The following is a 21,373-nucleotide window of genomic DNA, read 5'->3' on the forward strand; positions in this document are numbered from 1 at the left end:
AAGCAATGAATCTCTCTTGTGTTTTTGAACTTCTAGTGTTTTTTTAAATAAGAGGTTTCCCCGTAAGCACATTGAGATGACTGCCCCCCCAAACTGAGATTAGAATTAGAATGTAACCCTTCAGAAGCTTGCTTTTTTTTTTTTGCTGACATATTTTTCATGCCCCCCCCCCCACCCCCCCCCAGGCCAGAACACACTGACCCAGCCTCGCCATAAACATTCAGATGTTTACATCGTGGTCAGAGTTGTTTATCATATCTTTTGTCCTGTTTCAGGTTAAACTGACCCACTGAGGTTTGTCTCAGCTCAGCATAACTGTATAACATCAGATGATTTTGTAACTAATTCTCTAAATGTCTCTTTAGTTTGCATTCAAATTCCAAGTAAAAAAAAATAAAATAAATGATTAGAACCCTTAGAAAAGCAAACATATTTAGTTCCCTACAGTTTGTTCAAAGCCAAAACACTTTTTTTTTCTTTCATCTATTTAAATCAAAGGTCATGTATTCTAAACTTCTTTTAAATGGACTGGTTTGTGATGAATCATTGTTTTTACATGCAATAGGATTTCAGTAATTCTATTACTTTAGGGCTAAAAACAAGTGATAGGATCTAATTTCATACAGTAAACCCAAGAAGCTTTATGTACGGCTTATTACCAGTTCCAATTTCTAACAAAGCTGAAATATTTTGTTCAAGCCACGTTAATCTCTGTGTAACAATTTGATTTGGCCAGATATTTAATGTGGGAAGAAAACAAACTTTGTTATGTAAGTCTCTCTTTTCCTACTTTGGCTTTTAGTTAACATAGTTCGTGCTTAAACATTTTTTCATTTGAATTAGGGAGCTGCAGTCAACATAAACAATTAACATTTTTGAAATCATGATTTATAATTTGACTTATTACTTCACTCAAGAAAACTTATACAACGTTATTTACATACCGTTACATACAGACGACGACATTCAGACAAATACACGCAGGCCTGTTTTTTTCATATTTTTTCAAAATGCCTATGCCAGTGCCGAAAGATGTTTTCAACGTGTTAAGTTCCCGCTTAGTTTAAAAAGGGAGAGTGTGCGCTGGCTACAACCCCCGACTGTTTCGTCCAAACACAGTTTTACTCTTCAGCCCCGCAAGGATACAACTCTTAGTCTCACAAACATATGGACGCTCATCCATTTTTGAAAGTTAGTCACAATTAGTAAACCTGTTTCAATTTTATCCACAACGGAAGTCCTAGTCGGTCCGCACATAAACGCTTCCCCGGTGCAATGCCCTTTTAGTTCCGTTTCCGTTTCCTTTTTTATTCACTTTATTAAATTTTTGCTTTTGTTTTTCATTTTTTTTTCTATTCCTCACACTATCTTGTACGGTTGCTTTACACTGGCCAGTTACAACCCACCTCTTGATGCGCAAAATTTTCAGAGAATGGCTTTTATTACTGTGTGCAGACGAATAGAGAAAAATTGTGTTTTCGTCTTCACACAACAAAAGGACTCGAAACCCACCTCCTTGACTACCCATTTTGCTTCAGGGCCTGTTCCTGACCCCGCGGACTTTCACCCCTGGTGGTCATGCGCCTACCCGGAAAAGTGGCTTTTTAAGCCATCTCTATGAGACTGCTAGGGACTCTAAACCCAATTTCCGAGATGGCTGGTGGTTTTTATGACCCTTATGGGGTCATTGGACTCTAAACCGAAGTCTGCGCGCGCCTTACTCGTATGGTAATTATCGACGCCTTTGCAACCGGTTCATCTAAACAATTTCTCTGCTTTAAGCAATGCAAAAAGTCAGCCCTTCCAGGAAGAAAAAAGACACTGGAGATATAACAGTGGTATCTCCTTACCTTCTGCATGGCCGTAGATTGTGTGTTTTTCTTCCTGAATGACCTCCTGGCCGGAAAACGGAATGTGGAACGTCACCCTTTGGGTCCGAAGGCGGAACCACCAGTTTGTTAAATGCTACTGCAGCCTGCCGGTGGTGAAACACCCTAACTGGACCCAGCTCTTTTTACCTGTCAGACGACCCCCACTTCTCTCAGCAGGATGCTCCAGTGAACCAACCCCTTACAGACAAAAAGCCCTTCTTCTGCAACCTTCATCACTTCAGACTCCAAGCTGCTCAGACCACCTCTCCCTTGAGCGGACCAGGAAAAAGCTACTTCGCACCATGGGCCCTGGCCAGGCCTGAACGACACACAAGCCAGCACCTGGGAGAAATTCCTCGTCGCCCAGGGGACATTTTCGAGCAAATCAGTTAAGTCTGCTGTCTTAACCTCAGCGTCAGTTTCAGGAGGAAGAAATCCTGCCACGCCAAAAACAGCTTAGTTTATTTTTGTCAGCCTTTACAGGGAAGCGAAACCCAGACTGAGCTGAAAGCCGGCAGAAGGACCCGCTGTGGAATGCTGAGGAGAACCTGCTTAAATCGGACTGCATCCAGGTCAGACATTGGGCAGGGACTAGGCCTCCAATCCCGACCACGCTTCGCCAAGCTGCCCGACCACACTGTTGGTTAGCTCATAGCTGCCGAGCTAAACGCTAACCCGCCAAGAACAAACCAACAACTTGCCTGCTTTTCACTGTGTTCCATTGATGACTTAAGAGGAACGAACTCATATGAGGCATCGATAGGTTTCGGCAGAGAAACCCGGGGAAGAAGTTAAAAGGTTTATTTGGGAATGTTTTTGTAAATTTGTTTTGTACATGGGTCTTTAAAACAAAGGGCTAACGGAATAGCTCATTGCTAGCATTCGGTGATATGTTGTCGAGTGTGTTTTTATGGTTATAACAAAAGTTATCTCCACAAGGGTTACAGACATTAATGTTAATGTTATCCAGCCCACTCATTATGACTAAAAATAAAGCTAAAGTCTTTAAGTTAATGCGGAAAACCCGCTAGCCAAAATGCTATTAGCTTCTGGGTTTCCACAAACACTGGGTTCCGGACATTCAAAAAGAGCTTGTTTTAAAGAATAAAGCTTAATCGTTCTGCTCCGCTGTCGGCCGAAAGAGCTATGAGCCTTATTCCCGCATTAATATTGAATATTAATGTCGGTTTTGATAACTTTTGATTTAACCGATTTAGTGACCGTTCGCTACAGCGACCCCAGGCGCCCGGAGGGAGAATTGCATTAAGATTGGTCATAAGGTTTAAGTGATTTTACTGAGCAAATCAGTCTTTAGAATATTATTTACTCAAAATAATGTTCTGGTTAACTTGGGATTTGCATTGTAAATGGATTGAAACACATACCAAATGTTTTTTTTTTTAACTCCATTCCATGTTTTTTGTTTTTAATCAGATCTAGAGTGAACTGGATTTACTGAATTATTCTGATTATGATCAACCACTTTGTTTTTTCTTTTGTTTGTTTTTGCATGTAAATGGCTTAGCTTATTTTTATCTTCATTTTGCTTAGTAGTTAAGTTTCACTAGCCTAGTATAGAGGATTTGTTAATCGAAATATTGTGTTAATTCAGATAAACAGCACTACATAGTGATGTTCATTTTATTTCTGTTATTAAATTCTTGAACTTCAAAATAAGTTGTCACTCCTTTAATTCTGTGTCTGTGTTGGGTTTGCTGTTAGAAGATCGCTGGTGCTCGAATTCACCCCTTTCAACCGTTGTCTTGATATCGGCTTAACAGCTGATTATCACCAGACTTAACAGAGGGATATTTAATTACCATTAAATAACTTTAAACAGTGTTGAATTGCACAACAGAACCATTCTAAACTTTGCCTCTTTATTTCTCTGCAAGATTTCCTCCCGTTGTCTCTGGTTGCAGTTTAATTCTGAAAAAAGAAAGCTTTCCAGAAAGCTTTCTCAATTCAAAAAGTCTGGAATAATGTGGAGTACCAAGCTATATACTACTGCCAAACAAAGGCCTTGTAATGGCTTAGATAATTCAATCAAAACAGGTCCACCCCTTAGTAATGAGCGGTCGTTAAAGCCATTAAGCCAGCAGATTGGACTGAAACTGGTCCACTCCTCTGTAACGAGGAGTTGTTAGGGTTGTTATTGGCTTGGCTTAAAGGAACAATGTTTTGATCACCCGAATGAGGGTGAGAGTTAGGGTGATGATTGGCCGGAATTAATCCTATAGCTGTGTTGTAAGTTTTTGAGAGTTGGAACCTAAGGCCTCCTCCTCTGTTTAAGGTTGTCTTTTCTCTCTTAACGTTGATGGCTTCCTTCACACCGCTTTCAAACCATCTGTCTTCTTTGTCCAAAATGTGAACATTTTGGTCCTCAAAAGAGTGTCCTTTGTCCTTAAGGTGTAAGTGGACAGCAGAGTCTTGTCCCGAGGAGGTAGCTCTCCTGTGTTGAGCCATGCGTCTGTGGAGAGGTTGTTTGGTTTCTCCAATATAAAGATCGAACATTCCTCACTGCACTGAACTGCATACACCACTCTCTGGTTGCAGTGAATTAATCCAAGGTAGAACTGGTTCTCTCAGCAGCCGCTAGCTCAAAAGGGAAGATAGCCGTTGTTTGGGAAACCAGTTCTGGGCAAGTTGAACACAGCTCCATGGAGGGTGTGCGTTCAGGCTGTGGAAGCGGGGACCTCCGCTCAGCTTCCCTTAGACTTAGACAACTTTGTCATTTTGTTGCATACAGCTTACAACAGTGTAATGGGATTGCAGTTGGAATAAGGCAACATTACAATATAAAGTGCAGCGGTGATATAACAATTCATGGGAAGAATGGTGTGTAGAAAAATGTTCAACCATTTTTTTATGTGCAAAAAGGCATTTGTATGAAACGTTCGGTGCAGTGCAAAAATCCAGTAAACATTGAATTTGTACTATTTAAATGTATAAAAAAGTATGGCAACATTGGTAGTGACAACTGGCAGACTGAAAGCATGCTGGTACTGTGGCCTGGTCCAGCGAGGTGTAAAAAAATCTCCGTGAGGACACCAGCCAGCTGACCTGCACACTCCCTGAACACCCGCCCAGGTATGTTGTCTGGACCTGGGGCCTTCTGTGGTTGACTCTCCTCAGAGTCTTCCACACGTCTGTGTCAAGGCAGAGTACCATCCTCTTCCTGATGGGGAACAGGTTTTACTGCTGGAGTGCTGTTTAGTGCCTCAAACCTCCAAAAGAAGTTATTTAGTCCATTCAGGAAGTCAGCATCAACATCACTCACCGTGGGGGGAGGGTGTGTTGTAGTCTGTAATCCCCCCATATACCTCACCACATCCTCCTGGTGTTGCCGGTGTTGTGGAAAAGATCCTGAATTTCTAACTGTGGTTCCGCTTCGCTAACCTGATGGCACGGTTCAGGTTGGCTCTCGCTGTCCTCAGTGCCTCCTTAGCATAGACACAAGACAGACAAACAAACACATAAGCACACATTGATCCAGTAATCCAGTAAAATAGAAAAGACCCTGATGTCCTCCCAGTAGCCTAAGCCTATAGCAGCATAACTATAGAGGTAGCTCAGGTATGAGCCACTTTAACTATAAGCTTTGTCAAAAAGGAAAGTTTTAAGATTAGTCTTAAAAGTAGACAGGGTGTCTGCCTCACGGACCAAAACTGGGAGTTGGTTCCACAGGAGAGGAGCCTGATAGCTAAAGGATCTGCCTCCCATTCTACTTTTAGAGACTCTAAGAACCACAAGCAGACCTGCAGTCCTGAGAGCGAAGTGCTCTGTTAGGAACATACGGGGTAATCAGAGCTCTGATATGATGGAGCTTGATTATTAAGGGGCTTTATACGTTAGAAGAAGAATTTTGAATTCTATTCTTGATTTAACAGGAAGCCAATGAAGGGAAGCTAAAATTGGAGAAATATGATCCCTCTTGTTGATTTTAATCTGAACTCCCAGCATTTCGATCAGCTGAAGACTTTTGAACTGCATTTTGTGGACTTCCTGAAAGTAAAGAATTAGAATAGTCCAGCCTTGAAGTAACAAATGGATGGACTAGTTTTTCCATCAATGTTTCTAATTTTGGCGATATTCCGGAGGTGAAAAAAATTTAAATCTGGAAACCTGTTTAATATGGGATTTAAATAACATGTCTTGGTCAAAAACAACACCAAGATTTTTTTACTTTATTACCAGAGGCCAAGTTAATGGTAAATGGACTGAACTTATATAGCGCTTTTCCAGTCATGCTGACCATCCAAAGCGCTGTACACTATGGACACATTCACCCAGTCGCTCTCACTAACGCGCACACATTTTTACACCAAGACGCAGCTCGGTAGGCAACTTGGGGTTAAGTGCCTTGCTCAGGGGGCACATGGACATGTGGCAAGGGGAAGTTGAAATCAAACCCACAACCTTCTGATTGCCAGACGACTACTCAACCTGTCGAGCCACAGTCGCCCAATGTTAATGCCATCCAGATTAAGTGATTGATTAAAAAGTTTGTTTTTTGAGGACTCTGGTCCAAAGATTACAACTTGTGTCTTGTTAGAATTTAAATGCAGAAAATTTTAAGTCATCCAGCTTTTCATGTCATCTAGACATGACTGTAGTTGAAGTAATTGATTGGATTCATCAGGATTTATTGATAAATATAGCTGAGTGTCATCAGCATAACAGTGGAAATGAATCCTATGTTGACTGATAATTTTGTCAATCGGAAGTGTGTATATATATATATATATATATATATATATATATATATATATATATATATATATATATATATATATATATTTTTTTTTTTTTTTAATTTTATTTTATTATTATTATTATTATTAAGAGAATTGGTCCAAGGTCTAAACCCTGTGGTACTCCACAAGTGACTTATTATTATTATTATTAATAAAGGAGAAGTCCGGTCAAAATCAGAATTCAAACTGCTGAAAGTACTTTAAATATAAAACTACTACATACTGTGCAATAAATTATGTTTTTTTTTAATTAAGAATCATTTTCATTAATCATGTTTATATAGAGGAACCCATCTTGGTCAAGAATAGTACTGTCACCTCCCATTTTGTGACGTCACTCAGCGGACCCGCTGTTGAGCAAGTTCCAACGCTCTGTTGTTTGTCACAACACTTTTTTCCGACAGCAGAAATATCCCTCCGCATCATAACGTAACGTAGCTCATACTACTATATCTACCATAGGAGTGCGTAAAGTCATAATGTGCAGCGCTGCCTGTATTTTCAGCAGTTTATGGTTGTAATAAATTATGATTACTGCTGACGGTGCAGATCACCAGAAGAAGAAAAAAAAAGGTCTGGAGGGAGTGTTGGGGGGGGTGGGGGGGGGGACATTCCGGCGGATGGTGGGGGAAAAAAAAGTCCGGAGGGAGTATTGGAGGAAAACAACAAGCAGTGGACTGCAGAGGCTTTGTTCTTCTCGCTTCTGAAGCCCTGAATTAGGCTGATGCACGGGGGAAAAACATTGCAAGACAGTTGTGGTGGTCTGCACATTAGGCTAAAGACTAAAACAGACAGACCAGCTCTGCCCAGACGATGGACAAAATTATAAGGCACATCACATGTGGTATCCCTCCGCCCCTGATAGAATTATTATTACTATGTCTACATATTTTATGTTATTTACTATTTTCATTGCATTTATCATATATATTTACTCTTTACTACTAAGAAATTTTAAGGTTTTAGATCTCTCTTATATTTGCAGAAGGCCTGCAGAAAGCAGAGAAATATGTAGTGTTTTTATGAACTCTATTCAGCCATCTGGAGTGCTGCACTGTGTGAACTGCTTGGTTTTATCTCGAAGGTCACAGTTATTTTGCTTATCCCTACCCCTTAGATTCAAAATGGAACCAGGGATTCCCTTTCCTAATAAATAGAGAGGGGGCGACGGATTTGCTTCAGATCGGATTTGGACATCTGTATTAAGCATCTCCGTTCGATCTCCTTGCAAGATTATTTGAAAATCAATCTCATTGTTGCCTCTCCTTCTTGTGTTGTAAATGAATGTTTTAGGTGTTTGAACCTGACAGCCCCTCTGGTCGGTAACCATCCCCGCAAATTCTAAATTAAAAAATAACTTACCGAAAATCCTCGCTCTCATGTCATGTTCAAAACATTCTTCTTCGAAATGGTTGCTGCATATGACGTGTTTTCTCTCTGGCCAGAGGTTAGATGGCAAATCCGCTCTGTTCAAGTTGGCAACCCAGCAACGAGCCCGGTGGCTCATGAATCGTAAAGTTGAAATAAGCAATGTTTTTTCTACTTTTACCAGTTGTGTTGGAACATCCAATGGCCATGCATGTGGGCATTGTTGCTGTAACAATAGCTCTCTCGAATGTCAGTGGTGATGTCCTCTGGAAATCCGAAAAAATTATTGATGATCGCAGCTGTGTAGAACGGCTCCTATTGACTTTGCTTGGAAAGCGCGGAGAAATGCTGTCGCGGCTCAGCTTTTCCACGTCGCAGGATGTGATGTCAAACGCCCCTTACTGCCCAAATATGGACAGTAAGGGCCGTCCCCATGCACAGTGATCCAGATGACAATTCATGCTTTTATTTTCTTATTGATTAAAGAAAAGTTAATTAAATGACCACAAACGCATTAGTTTTAGTTATAGCTAATGGTCCCCTGATTTTTCCTTGTTGACCGGACTTCCCCTTTAACATGAACAAACTGAAATCTGTCCAACAGATAGAATTTAAACCAGCCAATGCTTTCCCCTTAATCCCTGCTCAAGTCTTTGTAGGAGAATATTGTGTGATACCTGCTGTCCAGGAACAACCAGCCTGATGCATGAGACAGTCATCAGTTGAATTATATTAATGATCTCTTTCTTTGTCCCCACAGACCTCCAGAAGCCACATGTCTCCACGGAGGAGGAAGCTTCTTCCATCCAACAGCTCTGCAACCAGAGGAGAAGGTCCAGTCATGACCAGGAGGAAGCAGAACATAAGTGGTCTGAAAAGGAACAGGTGAAACCTGATCCTCCCCTGATTCAAGAAGAAAATGTGGAACCTGAGTCTTTGTGGATTAAAGAAGAACAAAGGGAATGGGAACCACTAATTGAAGACCAAGAAGGCCCAGAACTTCCACTGATTGAGGAACAAAAGGAGCGACCAGATCCTTTGAGGCTTAAACATGAACAGCAGAATGTAGAAAATTTAGCAACTAGAAGGGATGTCTGCAGCAGTCAGGAGGGAGAGCAGCTTGTCCAGAAGCAGTCTGTTGTTCTAATGGAGACCTTTACCCTTCAGGAACGTGAAGGAGAACCAGGAACTGAGCAGCTTTCCTTTCATATCTCTCCTGTAGTTCAGACCAAAGACCAGGAAGGAAGCAGCTCCACTGGGCCAGAGAGTCAGTCTTTCACTGACACTAAGAAAATGTCTTTAAAATGTGATGTTTGTGGGAAGTCTTGGAAAAAGAAAAGTATATTGAAAGACCATTACAGAACCCACACAGGTGAGAGGCCTTTTCCTTGTCAGACATGTGGAAAAAGTTTCACTCAACTAAGCAGTTTAAATGGTCACATTAAAACCCACACAGGTAAAAGGCCTTTTTCTTGTCAGACATGCGGTAAAAGTTTCTCTCATATGTACACTTTAAAACGTCACATGAGAAGCCACTCAAGTGAAAAGCCTTTTCTTGTCAGACTTGCGAAAAAAGTTTTAATCAACTGAGTAATTTAAATGCTCACATTAGAACCCACACAGGTGAGAGGCCTTTTTCTTGTCAGACATGCGGAAAAAGTTTCACTCGAGGGAGTCATTTAAAACTTCACATGAGAACCCACACAGGTGAGAGGCCTTTTTCTTGTCAGACATGCGGAAAAAGTTTCACTCGAGGGAGTCATTTAAAACTTCACCTGAGAATCCACACAGGTAAAAGGCCTTTTTCTTGTCAGACATGCGGAAAAAGTTTCTCTCATATGTACCCTTTAAAACGTCACATGAGAAGCCACTCAAGTGAAAAGCCTTTTTCTTGTCAGACTTGCGAAAAAAGTTTTAATCAACTGAGTAATTTAAATGCTCACATTAGAATCCACACAGGTGAGAGGCCTTTTTCTTGTCAGACATGCGGAAAAAGTTTCACTCGAGGGAGTCATTTAAAACTTCACCTGAGAATCCACACAGGAGAGAGGCCTTTTTCTTGTCAGATGTGAAAAAAGTTTCTCTCATATGTACTCTTTAAAACTTCATGAGAAGCCACACAGGTGAGAAGCCTTTTGCTTGTCAGACATGTGGAAAAAGTTTCTCTCGACTGGATTATTTAAATGTTCACAAGAAAAAACACAGGTGAGACTCTTTCCTTGTCAGACATGCAGAAAAGGTTTCACTCAACTAGCCAATTTTAATGGTCACATGAGAACCCACACAGGTTAGAGGCCTTTGTCTTGTCAGACATGTGGAAAAAAATCTCTCGACTGTATTATTTAAATGTTCACAAAAAACACACACACAGGTCACACAGTTTTCATGAGAAATATGTGGACAAAGCTTCACTCAAAGTGGCAGTTTGACTCTTCACATGAAATTAAAACAAGTAGGGTTTTTTTTACTTTCACAAAGATTTCCAAGTACAAATATAAAAATTCTTCCTAGTAATTTTCCACCAGAGACCCTCTGCTTCCACTTTCTGGATTGGAGTCTCGTCTTTTCTATAAACTTAAAGTCTGCCTTATAGATCTTGTCAGTTTCTTTTAGATTGAGCAATGTTTTACACTCAGTTCTTTCACCTGAGAAATGTTTACACCGGCAAAGGCTGAATAATTAACTGATCTTTTTTGGAGTTAGCTGTTGACATGTTTTATGTTCTGAGAGTTTATGTTAGCAAACTCGTTTATTGTTTTAATTCCTAATTGTACGTCACTGGTAAGAATTAAAAATAAATCAAAAGATTGATTCTGCAGAGCCGGTCCGAAGTTTTTTGTTTAGCGGTTATCATCTCTGGTTTTTAGAAGCGACTGCAGCAAAAGCTTTGAATCCTTGTTATTCTTTTAAATCTTGATGTTTGTCCTTTTTTGATCACATTTTATTTACTCAAAAACCTTGTCTCTTGGAGGTTTCCCTTTGGTAAGTGTTTTTCGATTCCAAAATAGGGTTTTTGGTTATTTCCAAGGGTCTTGTATATTGAGGAGCCGTGTAGGTTTTATATTTTAGTTTTTTTTAATATTGTTTTATTTTTAAATTCTGTACACTCTAGTAAGTTTGACATTTATTCTCAGCTAGCGTGTGTAAAATCTCTAGAGTAGGATGTGAGGGTGTCAGTTCTGTTGAGGCCTTTCAGATTTATCCAATTAACTGTTGGCTTCAAAAATTAAATTTCTTTACAAGGACTAGCCTTGGGTCAAATAGGGTCTGGTACAGCAGGTTGATCCAACTGCTTCTATCTATTTTCAATAGATGTCAAATACATATTTTTATTCATACTTGTTTTTGCATCCATGTTTACATTTTCTATTGAGTCTTTTTTTTTTACAATTAACAATTAAATAACTTAAACAAGTGATATAAATGAATGAATGATGATGGAATAATTTATTTAATGTTTTGTGACAGTTTGTATTCAGAAGTTTTGAGAAAATGAAGTATTTTATGTATTGTTTATTAATTTATTTTATATTAATACATAACTTCACTGTATTAGTTTATAATATTCGCTACAGTCACGGGCTATGATTTTGGTGATTCTTAAGAAAAATAAAGATCCACTTAAATGCGAATCATTTCGTCCAGTGAGTCTATTCGGATGTCATTATAGGATATTGACCAAAGTACTAGCAGCAAGGATTGAGCCTGTTATAAGTAATATAATACATCCTGACCAGACAGGATTTGTTGCTGGTTAACAACTTCCCAGTAATCTCCATCGCCTTTTTAATTTCATATACACTGCTGAAGATAACATTGATCAAGACATTGTAATATCCCTAGATGCCCACAAAGCCTTTCACAGAATAGAGTATCTTAATTTGTTTAACATCCTTGAGAGATTGGGATTTGGTCCTAAATTTCATTTGTGGATTGAGTTAATATATGCGAATCTCCAAGATATGGTAAGAACAAATAACATAATACCTGACCCATTCCCTCTGTTTCAGAGGAACAACACAAGGGGTGTCCTCTGTCAGCCCTGCTCTTTATGTGGCAATCAAGCCTCTTCCATTAATGTTGAGGAATGCTGCTGAACTGGGGGGAATACACAGGGGGGTGCAAAATCATAAACTTTCCCCCTACGCCGACGACCTCCTCCTTTTCCTTTCACATCCTGCCACAAGCATTTCGGTGGCTCTCATTATTGAAAATTCAGGAGGGTTTCGGGTTATAAAATTAATCTAGAAAAAGTGTTTTTCCCGATCAATGAACAGACGAGGAGACGATCATTCCAGGCCTATACTTTTACTACCATGAAAGACAAATTCACATATTTAGGTGTTATGGTAACAAGCAAATATAAAGATTTATTTAAGCACAATTTTAAAGTAACAGCGGATAAGGCGAAATCAGATATAGGAAGGTGGTCATCTCTCCCAATATCATTGGCAGGTAAGATAAACTCTTAAAATGATCGTAATGGCAAAGTTCCGGTTCTTATTTCAGACAATACCAATATTTTTTTAATTAAATAAATGTACATTACCTTTATATGGGAAAAAAAAACAGTACCCCGGATAAGAAGATTTTTCAGAGAGACAGAGAGAGAGGAGGGGGGCCTAGCTCTACCAAATTATATGTATTATTACTGGGCAGCTAATCTACATAAGTTGCTATTTTGGGTCTCGCAATTAGATGATGAAGAAACCACAGTATGGGTACATATGGAAAGATATGCATCTAGCCCAATATCCCTGTGTTTTCTGATTTGTACCCCTTTGCCCCTAAGCAAGCACCTTTACACAAATAACCCTGTTGTATGAAACTGTCAAAATCTGGGTCCAATTCAGAACTCATTTTAAAAACAGAAATGCCTCCGGTCTGCTCCCGTTTATGGCAATCACCTGTTCTCTCCAGCTCTGGGGGGAACAGCATTTAAGGAATGATATAGAGCCGGGGTGGAATCTGTTAAAAATCTGGTTAAAGATGGTGTACTTATGTCTGCTGCTCAGCTGGAAAAGGAATATGGAATCCCCTTAAAAACTTCAGATACTTTCAGATTCGAGATTTTGTGAAAAAGACATTCTCCTCATCTCGTGAATCACTGCAGAGCGGGTGGATAGATTGGCTATTGGATATGAATCTGACTACTAAGGGGTTGGTTTCTATGCTCTATGTAAATATCCAGAGGGTGGCTTCCCCATCCCTTGCCTACATAAAAAGGAAATGAGAGGAAGAATTAGAGCTGGACATATCAAATAATGAATGGAGGTGGGCAGTAGAACACATTCTTCGTCTGTATGTGTTAGACATGGACTAATACAGTTTAAAGTGGTACATAGACTTAATTTCACGAGGGACAAATTGGCAAGAATTCACCAGGGAGCTGATCTGACTTGCCCTACATGTAAACATGTTCCAGCTAACACATCTCAAATGTTCTGGTCTCTCCCCAGGCTCAAAGAATTCTGGATCAAAATATGTAAAACCTTTTAATCCATTTACAAGAAAAATATCAAACCCGTTCCTTTGGTAGCCATTTTTGGTGTGGCACCGGGGGAAACAGAACTAACGACTGTCAAAGGAAAGCAATGGCATTTTCTTCATTGTTGGCCAGGAGATTGATTTTATTTAATTGGATAAAAGCAGCACTGCCAACTAACAAAAGATGGGTGGAGGAGGTGATGACACACCTAAAGTTGGAACATCTTAGAATTACTTTACAGGGCAACACTAAGAGATATTTCAAGGTCTGGAAACCTTTTATTTCCTATTTAGAATCTGAATTTTCATCTGCTTCAGCATAACTAGCAACTTCGCCACCCCACCCCCTCCCCTTTTTTTTCTCCTCAGGTATGAATGGCAACCCCATGAGGGATAAAGCGGGTTAGAAAATGGATGGATGTTCAGACATGTTTGTGCAACAGCAGAAAGTGGCGTCGGACACAGACCGACTCTCAGCAGAGAGGAAGACACGCTAAAAAAAACATTGTTCACTACAGATTATTTTGGTGTTTTTGTCTTGTTAAAATGGGTGGGGGTGTCGGCGACATTGCAGCGTAAACACAGACGTACTAGTGCGTGAGAACAGGGGCATAATGCAGCTGCTGTCTGGTGAACATTATTGCACACTGATTGCACGAAGAAAACTAAAATGATGCAGCGTGCTGCTGCTGCAGCGCATCGACTCCGCTTCTCCCGGCTTGTGCAGAACGAAGTTGTATTTACAGGAGATGAAGTGTAGACTGAAAATTCTGTCATGGTATGATGACTCCCACAGTCGATTGGGAGTGTCCGCCTGCATCCTTTTTATTGAAATGATCCATTTCTTTCATCTTTCTTTGTCCTTCGGTAAACGACAGAAACGTACATCCAACGATTTGGATTGCCTCTGTGTGCAACCTGGAGCACAACAAGTTGTAGACATTGTTTAGATTCCAAAAATAAACTAACTAAAAGTACGCTCTAATTCACCCGTTTTGTCATGTAGTAGATGAGAACAGTCCTGTTTTTGCCTATCAGCGGGACCCGGATGTAGCGCTGACGTCACGCGTGAACTGGTCTATAGGAAGTGACACAATACGCCTTACCTCAAACAGGAAACCAGCATTTACTGTTGCAACAACCGGTGGTGAGAGCTGAAAGTAGATCATGCGACATAGATCACAATTTTGAGCAGAGATTGGTTCTGAAGATGAGTTTTTACACCCTGATAACATTGCAGAATCCCAACCCATAAACCATAATTTAATGCTTATTAATTTGCTGTCTCTGTAACGCATAGTCTACTGTGTATACAGCTATTTATTCTGTATATTTTTTTTTTATTGTCTGCACCATCAACAAGTCAAATTCTTTGTAAGTGCAATCCTACTTGGCAATAAACTTGTTTCTGGTTCTGATTTGACAAACTAAAGCTGAATCAGAGTTGATGAAGCACTCTGGAGTTACAGTGTCAGCACATCAAGATGTGCTAAACAGTCTCTTTTAAGGGTATTAAGCACCTGATCCAGTTGCAACCAAAGTGTAAGACTCTGGAATGACCTGATAATTTAAAACCTTTTTCCAGGCTTAAAAAAACACTGTATGAATGTGGATATAAACAGCATTCAAAAATATACAAAGAAATGATTGTTGTTGTGAAAGTCACGATTAGATATGTGAGAGAGAATTAAAAAAATAACAATAAAACCTATGACTTTATTTAACTGTAAAATGTATTCATTTATATGTAAATGCTTACTAATATTTCTATCTTTGTTTAGGAGGTAAAAATATTTCACCATGAAATATTTATCTACACATTGTGTTAACATCAGAATGTTATAATTTGTGATTTAGCCATTATAGGCCAGTGTTTATCATTTTATGGCACCAGGATGTTATGATTACAAATCTGAAAAGTGCTTGGAAAAAAAAAATAAATAAATAAATAAATAAACAATAAAAAAAAAAAAAAATATATATATATATATATATATATATATATATATATATATATATATATATATATATATATAGTTTTATTAAAGTCATTTATTGCAAAATTGCATATTTAAATGGCCAAATAGGCTTTTATACTTTCAGAAATAAAAAGATAAATTATACGATTAATCGCAATTAAAACTTTTTAATCGTTTAACAGCCCTAAAGTCTGGCTTTTTCTTTAGATATTTAAATTTATGCAAGTGAAATTTGGCTCAGATAATTAAAAGATTGATAAGGAAAGGTTTGGGAAACATTTTACTTTGCAGCTGAAAACCAAATAGAATGTTTTCCCAAAGAATCTGAAAATCTTTTGAAATGTTTGAATTCACATAGTTGTGTTGCCAGAAAGTCTTAGAGTATGGACACAACCAGAACAAATGTATAACAGATTCTGGAAGAAGATCACAAAAGGTGCAGTTCACAGGAATATCAGATTTAAACTTTTTTAGGTAGTCTTTTTCAGGATAAATCCTGTGAATGAGTTTGAATGAGACTTCATTCACCTTGTTAGTGAGGAGAAAGTGATTAGGTAACAGCCAAGTATGTTTCCAGGACACATCGGACACAAAACGGTTCCAATATGGTACAACAGCAGGAACAGACGCCACTTCTCTCTAACAGAGGGATCTGATTGACTTATTGTTATTACGAAGAGACATATTGTTCTGACAGAAGAGTCCATGGGAGTCAGAGAAGGAGATGAAGAATTGAGTCCATGCCTCTGTTTGAATAACATATAAATACCAGCTGAAATAACACCAAAAACCGTTGTGTATTCTCCAGAAGAAACGGAAAGTTATTTTTGGAGGGAAACCCTTCATAATTCAATAAGGTGCCAGTGTCATCGAACAGCTGATCAACCAGAATATCATGACTGAACCACAACTCCAAAAACAACAATCTTTTCTTGTACAGGATGTCCTTAATGTTCCAAATTAAATATCGGTGAGGCCAAAAGTTGTGCTTCTAGATAAGTGACCATGGTAAAAAAAAGCCTCACAGGGAAAATTATAAAGTTTGATAAGAAGTTTATGTACCTCAAAATTATCCATCCATCCATCGTCTTCTTATTCAGGGTCGGGTGGCGGGGGTAGCAGCTTCAGTAGGGAGGCCCAGACGTCCCTCTCTCCAGCCACCTGGTCCAGCTCCTCAGGAGGAATACCAAGGCGTTCCCAGCAGAGAGACATAGTCCCTCCAGCGTGTCCTGGGTCTTCCCCTGGGCCTCCTCCCGGTGGGACGTGCCCGGAACACCTCACCAGGGAGGCAGTTGGATGTTGCAATACATCGGGTAAAAGTGAAAAAAACATTACAAAAAACACAAAAATAAGGAGACGGCTGCAGCAGCAGACAGGTTCAACTCACATCGTCCCTTTTTGGTCTCCTTGCCTCAAACTGGTTTGGCTGGATTTTATGGAGCCAGATGGGTCTCGATATTCACAAATGCACATATGTGATTCATACATGCACAGGACAAGATCCATGCATGCACAGCCCAATTCATTTGTCTTCAGAGGGAGACAAACGGCTGGTGCCCGCTGAAGCCTGAGAGCACATTGTGCTCAAACTACGCGCTTCCTGAACAGGTTGAATGTGATTGGCTTATGAGTAAGTCACCCCACGTGGAGTACTTTCCAGTGACTGGCTTATACAAGGGAGGCATCTGATTGGTTGCAAACCATTCTGTTTAAAAAAATGTACGCGCGTGAATCAGCGCACAGCAGAGGAGTCTCAAAAATGCGCACACAAATGCAGTGAAGTTTAAAGACCAGAGCTGTGCATGTGTGGATCTTGTCCTGTGTGTGCATGGATTTTTTGTGCATTTGTGGATATTTTTGTGCTTGCATCGCTATCAAATGATGATGATAAATCTATGGAACTCCCATCACTGTCACTAATTAATCAATCACTCTCTGCCGCACCAGTCGTCGCCATCTTAGAGCTGCTTCTTCTTCTTCTCTTTTTTTAATGGTGGTTGGCAAACAACTTTTAGGTGCATTACCGCCACCTTCCAGATTGGAGTATGGATCAACCTTAATCTTATATTCTCCCCACAGACAAAAGGTATGATGATTGCTAGAAAATGTTGGTAATGAGAAAACATGGGGTTCTCACAAGTTGTGTAAAGTTGTAAAGCAAATACTATTGCCAAGCAACTTGCGGGGGGGGGGGGGCGGGGGGGGGGGGGGGCGTGCCAAAGAGTCACAGGGGAGGCGCGAGAAGACAGAGAAGAAGAAATAAGAAGACAGTGCTGCCGCTCAGCTCTGTAAAATACTATGTAGCGATATTTTTGCAAAGGAACCAATCAAGCGCACACTGAGATAACTCTCAATGCTCAAAACTGGTCTGGCGCATGCTCAACTCTGAAAAACTCTTCTCTATGGAGATAGTTTCCTGCCGAAAGGTTGCACACAAATAAAACTTGTTTTGCACACAAAAAGATAAGTTTCACCCAAAAAGATTCTTTTGCAAACTGTCCCCAAACGTTGCACTCATTTTCCCAGAGTACAAAACGGTTTCTGCTCGACTACGAAACAATTCCACACCATCTGCGGTAAATTTGTGCCAAAAGTCACGTGATGCATTGAGTTGTTGTTGTTCAGACTTACCGACAGCAGGGGGCGCACCCGAAAAAAACTGAAACGCGCTGGTTTGGCTGAAGAAGAAAGACGTGATATCACAACTATAAGCATCAGCTCCCCACAGGTAAGTTTCAAAACATTCCCGGTGAAAAAGTAATAGCTCACTGCACTCAGGAGGGAACAACAGTTTGCTTGACCTGTCAGTAATGTTAGATAACTTCTGTTGTCACTATTTATTTGTCCCAAGACTACAACTAAGTTTTCACACCATCAGCAGTGGCTGGGATGACCATTCACTCAGAGCTGAAGGGAATCTAACACTCAGTCAGTTATGGGAGATGGGAAGCATCCAGCATGCTGTGGTAGAACCAGAAATCACGGAGGCAAGAAGGATTATTTTGTACTTGCTATTATAAAGTTTCTCACATTAATGTGAACATTTCAAACCAGAAAGGAATTTATCTGATAATTTATCTGATCACTCCAAGTGGGGAGGTGGGGAGTGGTGACTTAGAGCAGCGCGCTTGCACTCAGAAGGATGCAAGTACCCGGTTCGATCCCCACTGCCTGCACTCTGGGTCCCTGTGCAAGACCCTTAACCCCCGATTGCTCCCCAGGCGCCGCACATGGCAGCCCACTGCTCCCCAAGGGGATGGGTTAAATGCAGAGGTGAATTTCTCTATTGTGAGATCAATAAAGTATTAATTATTAATACAACAAAATATTGAGTACATCAGAGAGGTGGCATTGAAACTGGTTTCTTTGAAATGAGTTTATTATGGTCCTTCAAAATACTTAATGGATTGGAGTCTTTTTTTAATCCTTAGCTTCATGAATTAAATTTGGTAAATTGTAGCAACAGAATTATGGCCTCTTTTTTATTCTCTATATATCTCCATCTTTCTTGCAGGGACTCTGCTTGCCTCATATTGACTGGGACGACAGTGGACTGCTTGATGACCCACACTGTGGGGTCACTATTCCTGAAACTGGCAATGTGTTGAGCCCCGAACAACTTGGTAGCACTGAGGGCAGCCATTGATACATTGGGACATTTCTGAATCATATGGCTCAGATATATATGTTGCTACTTTCCAGCAGGACCAACACTTTGAGCTTAAGGTTATTGTGGCTACCATTATTGCAAAAGGTTTAAGTAGTAAAATTCCCACAAAAAAAGTAAAAAACAAAGCAACTGGACTTGTTTTCCGTAGTTGAAGACATTTCGCTTCCTCTCCCGGAAGCTTTCTCAATTCAAAAAGTCTGGAGTAATGTGGAGTAACAAGCTTTATACAATATTACTTGTTAGTTTTCAATTTCATTATCCCTTCTCACTCAGCCTTCACTTCACTCCCTCTGCAGTCAGTCGCACCTGTCAGCAATTAACTAATCAGTCAGTCAGACACTTTTCACCTGTTAGTTCCCCTATTTAAGTCTCCCTCTGTTCTCATTTCCTCGCTGGTCCATCATCATTTGACACCCTCTCCATGCCAGTCATCTGTGTGCCTTTGGAACCCTGTCTTCTGTTTTTTTGTTTAAGGTTAGTCCGGCCAGTTATCCCTGAGAAGCTCTGAGGCCTGCCTGTCATCTCTGGAGAGCTGTGAATTCTGCTTGCCGTCCCTGAGATGCTCTGAACCTTGCCTGTCTTCTCTGAGAAGCTGTGGACATTACTGCCTGTCCCTTGCTCTATGAACTCTTGCCCCGAGCCGTCAGCTCCTGCCATCATCTGCACCCCTGCTTCTTCGCAATCCTGCCTCACTGGTTAAATCATCCATCATCCATCACCCTTTCAATAAAAACTCTCAACCTTTAGTCCCGTGTGTGTGGTTCTGAGTTCATCAGTAAATAAATTGTGACAGTACGGACCAGCCAAACGATGAACTCAGACCCCACCTGGGGCTTACCTGCAGGGGTTGATGACCCGGAAATCCTGAAGCAGCTGGAAGAATGTGAGCGTTTCTGGCAGAAAACATGGTCCAAGAGAGCTTCTGGCCAAGATGCTGCCCCGCCGATCAAGGCCGACTCCATTCCTCTGGTGGTCCATTCTGGGTTTATTTCGGCTGCTCTGGAGCACAGGGAGACAAGCTGCCCAGTTATTCGTCGTCTCGGTCATCATCTCCGTGATTGTCAGCTGGTCCCTCGAGTGAGGCTCGCCATTCCATCCATCACAGCCCCACACCTCAAGGAGAACCAGCTGTGGGACTTCTGCGATGCCAGTCTCCGTTTTTGTTTGGCCGGGGCCGCTGTCTGCGGTGCCTGCGCCAAACTTCTGAACTTGGCCGGAGCCGTGGCCGGCCTCCACGACGCCTGTCTCAGACTTTTTTGTTCGGCCGGAGCCGGCGACTGCGGTCCCCGGGCCGTTTGACTTTACCTCTTAGGGGCCGTCCACCACGGCGCCCGCCTCTGACTTACCTGTTCGGCCGGAGCCGCCGACTGCGGCATTTGGGTCACCTGACTTTGCCTCGTCGGGGCCGCCCTTCTCAAAGCTTTAGTCGGGCGTTGCTGCTCCGCCGCCTGCCTCGACCTGGAAGACCTCCAAGAGGACTCCTGAGCCCTCAGTCTTTGTCTGTGCCCTTAAGGCCAGTGCCTTCTGTTTATTTGTTTAGGCTCAACCTTAGTTTTGGTTTACTTAGGTTTTTTTGTTTGTTTTAGAGTTATTTAGGGGGTTCTTTGTTTTCCTCAGAGTACTTGAGTTTCTATTTTGCTTTTGTTTTTTCCAGTTCAGGGGTACGTTCTTCGTACGTTGCTTAAAACATCCGAGATCAAATGAGACATCCAAGAAGATTTCATCCGGCTAATCATGATCCGGCTAATTGGGTTCTTCGAACACACCTGTTGTTTACGATTAGTATGGCTGGATTGAGTTATCTGAGATAACTGCGCGTTCATGCGTTTGTTTAAAAGGGGAAATGTATCAATAGTAGAAACAATGATCAGCAACGCTGCTATTGACTGTTCAGCATGGCCAAAGAATGCCCACAGTTTTTTCTCAAGAGCTTTTATTGGAAGGTTATGCCAAATTTGAGTCATTAATTAAAACGACAGGGAACACCTCAAAGTCTGCTAAAGCCAGGAGAGGGGGCTGGCAAAAAGCCGCAGAAAAATCACACGTGTAAATGCTGTCCATGTTAGATGTTTCTATCACTTTTTACAGTATGAATTTTTTCCATTTTAATAATTTCATAAGTAATTTGTTCTTTTATGTCAGAGCCTCCACGGGTGCCACTAGAACACGGGGATAAAAGTGAAGTACAAGAATATTCTAGCCTTTAATTATTATACTGTAATTTAAACAGCAACTTCTTCC

General features: G+C 40.7%; 1 protein-coding gene across 1 annotated transcript; it reads left to right on the top strand.

Annotated features, from left to right (window-relative positions):
• Positions 1–8,548: 8,548 nt before the first annotated feature.
• LOC118560741 (zinc finger protein 177-like) lies at positions 8,549–10,118 on the top strand. Its single transcript, XM_036132140.1, has 2 exons — positions 8,549–9,452; positions 9,788–10,118. Exons 1-2 carry the CDS (start codon positions 8,732–8,734, stop codon positions 10,066–10,068), a joined length of 1,002 nt encoding a protein of 333 aa, XP_035988033.1. The 5' UTR covers positions 8,549–8,731; the 3' UTR covers positions 10,069–10,118.
• The last annotated feature ends 11,255 nt before the right edge of the window (positions 10,119–21,373 follow it).

The sequence above is a fragment of the Fundulus heteroclitus genome, unplaced genomic scaffold (genome assembly GCF_011125445.2).
Source record: "Fundulus heteroclitus isolate FHET01 unplaced genomic scaffold, MU-UCD_Fhet_4.1 scaffold_474, whole genome shotgun sequence".
Classification (NCBI taxonomy): domain Eukaryota; kingdom Metazoa; phylum Chordata; class Actinopteri; order Cyprinodontiformes; family Fundulidae; genus Fundulus; species Fundulus heteroclitus.